The sequence below is a fragment of the Eimeria tenella genome, genomic scaffold (genome assembly GCF_000499545.2).
Source record: "Eimeria tenella Houghton genomic scaffold, Eth_scaff2, whole genome shotgun sequence".
NCBI classification, from domain to species: Eukaryota; Apicomplexa; class Conoidasida; order Eucoccidiorida; family Eimeriidae; genus Eimeria; species Eimeria tenella.
In genome coordinates, this window is record NW_013541843.1 from 14,318 (window position 1) to 20,109 (window position 5,792).

The 5,792-nt window shown below is 50.7% G+C and overlaps 2 protein-coding genes across 2 annotated transcripts in view; one reads left to right on the forward strand and one right to left on the reverse strand.

The window, feature by feature from the left end:
- ETH_00028700 (valyl-tRNA synthetase, putative) overlaps positions 1 to 2,842 on the reverse strand; it is a gene marked incomplete at both ends in the record, with an annotated part of 11,872 nt that extends 9,030 nt beyond the window's left edge. The window contains 4 exons of the mRNA XM_013374182.1: positions 660 to 801; positions 1,533 to 1,585; positions 2,267 to 2,633; positions 2,776 to 2,842. Of these exons, the coding sequence (XP_013229636.1) occupies positions 660 to 801; positions 1,533 to 1,585; positions 2,267 to 2,633; positions 2,776 to 2,842 (629 nt within the window). The remainder of the gene's footprint in view (positions 1 to 659; positions 802 to 1,532; positions 1,586 to 2,266; positions 2,634 to 2,775) is intronic.
- Positions 2,843 to 3,970: 1,128 nt separating this feature from the next.
- ETH_00028705 (uncharacterized protein) lies at positions 3,971 to 5,743 on the forward strand (the record flags this gene model as incomplete). The annotated part of the gene is made up of 2 exons (XM_013374183.1): positions 3,971 to 4,954; positions 5,462 to 5,743. The coding sequence occupies 2 exons, from the start codon at positions 3,971 to 3,973 to the stop codon at positions 5,741 to 5,743; spliced, it is 1,266 nt and encodes a 421-aa protein (XP_013229637.1).
- Positions 5,744 to 5,792: the final 49 nt, after the last annotated feature.

Consider the following 5,792-nt stretch of genomic DNA (forward strand, 5'->3'; position numbering starts at 1 on the left):
TAGCTAGCAAGCTAGCTAGCTAGCTAGCTAGCAAGCTGTGAAGCTGGATGGCTGGCTGCGTAGCTAGCTAACTAGTTAGCTCCATAGCTAGCTGGCTAGCTAGCTGCGTAGCTAGCTAAGTGCCTACATGTGTACATTGCTGCACGGCTAGCTAGCCAGCCAGCAGTCTGTCTAGCTAGCTAGGTAGCTAGCTACCTATTCAGCTAGCTACAGCTAGCTAGCTGGCTAGCTGTACAGCTAACTAGCTGGCTAGCTGGCTAGCTAGCTAGCTAGCTAGCTGGCTGGCTAGCTAGCTGTCCAGCGAACTGGCTGGCTGGCTAACTAGCTTTCTAGCTGTCTCTCTCGCCGCATAGCTAGCTGCCAGCTAGCTAGTTGGGTTGGTGGCTTGCTGACTAGCTGGCTAGCTATCTAGCTGGCTGTCTAGCTAGCTAGCTAGCTGGCTAGCTAGCTGGCTAGCTAGCTGGCTAGCTAGCTGGCTAGCTAGCTGGCTAGCTAGCTGGCTAGCTGGCTGGCTAGCTAGCTGCCCAGCTAGATAGCCAGCCAGCCAGCTAGCCAGCCAGCTAGCCAGCCAGCTGGCCAGCCAGCTAGCCAGCCAGCTAGCCAGCCAGCTAGCCAGCTAGCCAGCTAGCTAGCTAGCCAGCTAGGGCGCGGGTTCGAACCTGAGCTGGTCCGTGATTCTGTTCCCGTACTGCTCCTTCCACTGCCACACTTTTTCGACGAAGTCTTTTCTTCCGAAATCATGTCGAGATTTATTTTCTTCTTTCAGCAGTTTGCGTTCGACGACGGACTGTGTGGCGATGCCTGCGGACCCGCCCACCATTTTCCCATTTATTCGCCATTTGCCCCCATTTACTCTATTTTTACTCATTTATGGCTTATTTATTCTTTATTTGTTGTTTATTTGATGTTTATTTGTCATTTGTGTTCTGTTTCGCTTTTGTTCGAGCCGTTTCTGCGCCTTCCAGCGCTTTTCCGCTCTCCCCATTCGGGTGTATGTACAGCCGACCGCGCGGACGGCGATTCAAAAGAAAACAAAACAAGTCTTGTTTTATTAATTGTTTATCATTTATTTATTTATTATTATTATTATTTTTATTTATTTACTATTTATTTTCTTACTGTTTATTTGCTTATTGCTTATTTATTCTTAGTTGGTCAGTTCATGCTTTTTTAGCACTTGCAAGGACTGCCCCCAACAGCACTTCTTTCATGTTTAGTTATTCATAAATTACTTCAAATAAGTAAATGAATCAAAAATAAATTAAAAGATTAAACGGCTCACTGTAAACCCTAAACCCTAAACCCTAAACCCTAAACCCTAGAATTCCTGTGCAGCCAACCAAGTAAAGCAGCAGCGAGCCACAACTGCAACAAAAGACAAAATGAATTAAAAACAAAATAAGTTAAGAATGAAATTAAAAATAAACTTAAAATGAAATTAAAAATAAATTAAAAATGAATTACAAATGAATTAAAAATGAATTAAAAATGAATTAAAAAGAAATTCAAAAATTCAAAAAGCTGCTGCTCACCCGCGTGGTCCACCCCAGGAACCCACAGCACGATTTTGCCCCGCATTCGATTCCTGCAAATAAACAAATAAATAAATAAATAAATAAATAAATAAATAAATACATAAATAAATAAATAAATAATAAACAAACAAATAAATAATAGTAAACAAATAAATAAATAAACATATTCAATTTCTAAAATAACAAATTCAATAAAATCATTTAGAGCTCTAGGGGCCCCCGAGGGGCACAAGGGCAGGCCATAGGTCCACGTACAGCAGCAGCTGCAGGCAATTAGGGTTTAGGGTTTAGGGTTTAGGGTTTAGGGTTTGGGGTTAAGAGGATGTAGAAGAGATTAAAACGCGAGATTTAAAATGAATGTTTTAAATGAATTAAAAACATTTACATCAAATCATTAAACTACTTTAATGCACAAAAAATAAAAAAAAAATAAAAAGACAAAAATGAAAAGAGAGTTTCCTGGCCCTCCAGGTGTATGTACACCTCAACAAGGCAAAAGGAAAATAAAAGGCAAAAAGAGGGCCGGTTGGTTGAGGTGTACGTACACTCCAATCACGCCAAAAATTCCAAAAAAAAAACAAGTAGTTCGGGTGTACGAACACCTCAAAAAGCTCATAAAAAGAAACAAAAACGAAGAATCAAATCAAATCAAATCAAATCAATTAAATTAAATTCAAGTAATTAATTAAATAAATTAAATTAATTGAACTAAATTGATTAAATAAACTTGCCAGCGGGCCAAAGCGTCCTCTATGGCCACAGTCAAGGCGTGGCCAATATGCAAAGAGCCCGTGACGTTGGGGGGGGGAATAACCATAACAAACTTCTGGTTTGCTGCTGCTGCTGCTGCTGCTGCTGCTGCCGCTTTGCGGCGCTCCTCCACCGACCTCGCGGCCTGCCCTGCTGCTGCTGCTCCCCCTGCCGCTGCTGCTCCTCCTCCTGCTGCTGCTGCTCCCCCTGCTGCTGCTGCTGCTGCTGCTGCTTGCTGCCGCTGCGTCGCGTCAGCAGGCAAGAAGTAGCCCTGGGAAAGCCACCAGTCCATCCAGCCGCTTTCGACATACTGGGGGTCGTAAGTGGGGGGCATTGGCATTGCGAGTTCTGCGGTGTACGTACACCCGAAAACGCGCGAAAGCGGGTTCGAAGAAGCCCCACAACCCACAGACACAGCAGCAGCAAGCAGCAGCAAACACACACAAACGCGGCTCCCAGCCAGCGCAGCAGCAGCAGCAGCAGCACTCACTCTTCTTCGGAGCAGCAGCAGCAGCAGGGGCTGCTCCAGCAGCAGCAGCAGCAGCTGCAGGCGACATCCTGGGAAACGGCGAAGTGGATGTACACCGGAACTGGGGGGGTCTTGCGGGACTGCAGCAGCAGGAAGTCGCGGGGTTTTCGAGAGCTCTTCGCGGCGAAAAAAAGGAATTAAAACGAAAATATCTTTCTAATTTAATTTCCGACTTTTTAAATGGTGTAAGAGGGTCCGCCGCAGTCAAAAGAGAGCCCGCGTTCAAGTTTTCCCAAGTTGAAACGGCGCGCGCCCGTGCCAGGCAGAAGCTCATGTGCAAAGGCCGAGGCCTCCAGCTGAGTTGAATGCAAATAAATGAACTTCAAATTAAAGAACTTAAATTAATCAACAGTATTTTGCAAAGTGGAGAGAAGAAGAACGAGCAACGGCCGCCGTTGCCTTCGATTCGCCAAAACTTGAATTGCTGATCTCAGCAGGATCGCGCGCGCGCTGTGGGTGTACGTACACCGCAACCGTCCGTTTCCAACGGGAAACATGCAGGCAAATGAATTTAAACACTTTTAATTCCATTTGGAGGAACTTTAAGAAAGACATTTGCATGCGGCGGGCGGATGGCTGCGGCCAGCGCAGCGCGGCTGCAGCCAACCAGTCGCTGGGGTGTACGTACACCCGGAGAACCGCGCCGCAGCCTCCTTCACTAATTTAACTTTTCCAGATTTGAGAAAGAGCATTTTAAGAAGCTCTTTAGGAAAATAATGAGCGCAGCAAAGCAGCAGCACTGGCAGCCCCTCTTCCCGTGCCCCCCGAAGGCGGGCGAAAGCAGCAGTGCCTGCGGACTCCCTCCTGGCCTTTTCCGCCTCCCAGAGGCTCCAACTTCAAATTATTTGCATTATATTTGACATTTTTCGAATTGTTTTGAGTAAAGTGGCTCCAAATCGTGTCTAATGAGAGGCAACGCCTCCCCCGGCGTGTGTGTACAGCTGCTGCTGCTGCCTATACAGCTGCTGCTGCTGTCTATACACCTGCTGCTGCTGCCTGTACACTTGCTGCTGCTGCCCAGCCTCTGCAGCACTCATCTCAAGCCGCTTCCGCGGGGCCTTTGAAGCGCCCTCCGGCGGCCACTGCCTTTGCTGCTGCACGCCCATTTGTCCCAGCAGCAGCAGCAGCAGCAGCAGCAGCAGCAGTTGTTTGAGCGATGTGGCGCGCGGCCTGGCGCTGCCTGGCGCAGCGGGGCCCCCCGGGCCCCCCCTTAGGGTACAGCAGAGGGGGTCACACGGGGGCCCCCGGCGGGTCTCTTCTTCGGGCCCCCCCCCCGGGCTGCAAGGGGGCCCCCCGGGGGCCCCGGGGGCCCGAGCTGGGGGCCCCCCCCGCCACTGTTGCTGCAGCTTTCCGTGTTTGCTGCTCGCCGTTTCCCTGCGCAGCTTCTTCATCCCGGGCCTTCTCCAGCGCGCCCCCCGCAGACGCTGCAGCCTCCCCCGCTGCTGCAGCAGCAGCGGCAGCAGCAGAGCCCCCTGCAGCGGCAGCAGAGCCCACTGCAGCGGCAGCAGAGCCCACTGCAGCAGCAGCAGCAGCAGCAGCAGCAGGCTGCGGGTGCCTGCCGGTGCCTCGGGGGGAGCTGCGGGAGATCTGCATCCGGAAAGAAATGCGGATGGTGGCCTGGCTGGCGGACAACACCGGAATAGATGTGGGCTGCATGCGGGCCCGCGGTTTGCTGCTGCCGCTGCTGGGGCCCCACACCCCGCGCCCGCTGGGGTACGCGTGGCGCGAGCTGCAGCTGCTGCTGGGCAGCAGCAGCAGCAGCAGCGGCAGCAGCAGCGGCAGCAGCAGCAGCAGCAGCGGGGGCGCGCAGCAGCGGCTGCGCAGCGTGTTTCGGCAGGCCTCCGTTGCTGCTGCGCTGCGCAGCGGGCGGCTGCTGGAAGTGCTGGACTGTTTTGCTGCTGATGTTGCTTTTGCTTACTGCCGGCCGCAGTTTGAACTGAGTCCCGACAAGCAGCACTTGTTCTTGACCGTCTCCATCGACTCCATCCGCCTCTTCAGCAGCAGCAGCAGCAGCAGCAGCAGCAGCAGCAGCAGCAGCGGCAGGGTGCCTTATATTTCCGTGGAAAAGGACTTGTGCCTCAGAGGCTTCGTTTCCTACGCAGGAAAGTCTTCGGTCGAAATCACTGCGGAGCTCCACCAGGTGAGTTCCTCTTTGAAATATAATTCATTGTTACTTGTTTATTTATTTTTATTTACTTTTTGTTTATTTTACTTATTTATTATTTTATTTATTTTATTTATTTATTTTGTTTATTTGCTTGTTTGTTTGTTTGTTTGTGTTTGTAGTGCTGCAGCTGTGAACACTGCCATTTGAATTATTCAACTTGCGCCATTTTGCTTCGAATTGAGCTGTTGTTATCATTTTGAATCTTTTTTTAATTATTTTTCAATTTGTGTTTAAATAATGTTTAAATAATATTTAAGTGGCATTTAAATGGTATTCAAATGGCATTCAAATGAAAATAAAAGCCCAAGTAGTAGCAGCAGCAGCAGCAGCAGCACCGCTGCTGCAGCAGGTGAAGGCGGTTGAGTGGCTGCGCCGATCTGAGGGAAAGAGGGGTTAAATGCATCGAATTGAAGCGAATTTGAATTAAAATGGAACAATTTGGGAAATAATGTTTTTAAATTGCATTTATTCGGCGAAAAGAGCTTTCAAATGCGTGCTTTCCGCCAACTTGCACGCCCGCGCAGGACGGCGCATGCATCGGCTCCGCCTGCCTGGTGTTCGTACACGTGGGCCCCGACGGACGGCCCCGGGGGCCCCTCCCGCCGCTGGAGTCAGCAGCAGCAGCAGCAGACGCAGCAGCAGCGCAGCACTTGCTGGCAGCAGCAGCTCGCCAGCAGCAGCGCCGCGCTGCTGCCCACACAGACGCAGTCCTCAGGGGCCCCGACGCAGAAGAAACAGAGTTCCTCCACAAGACCTGGCTAGCTGCCTGCAGCAGGACCCCGGGGGCCCCCCAGGGGGCCCCCCGGGGGGC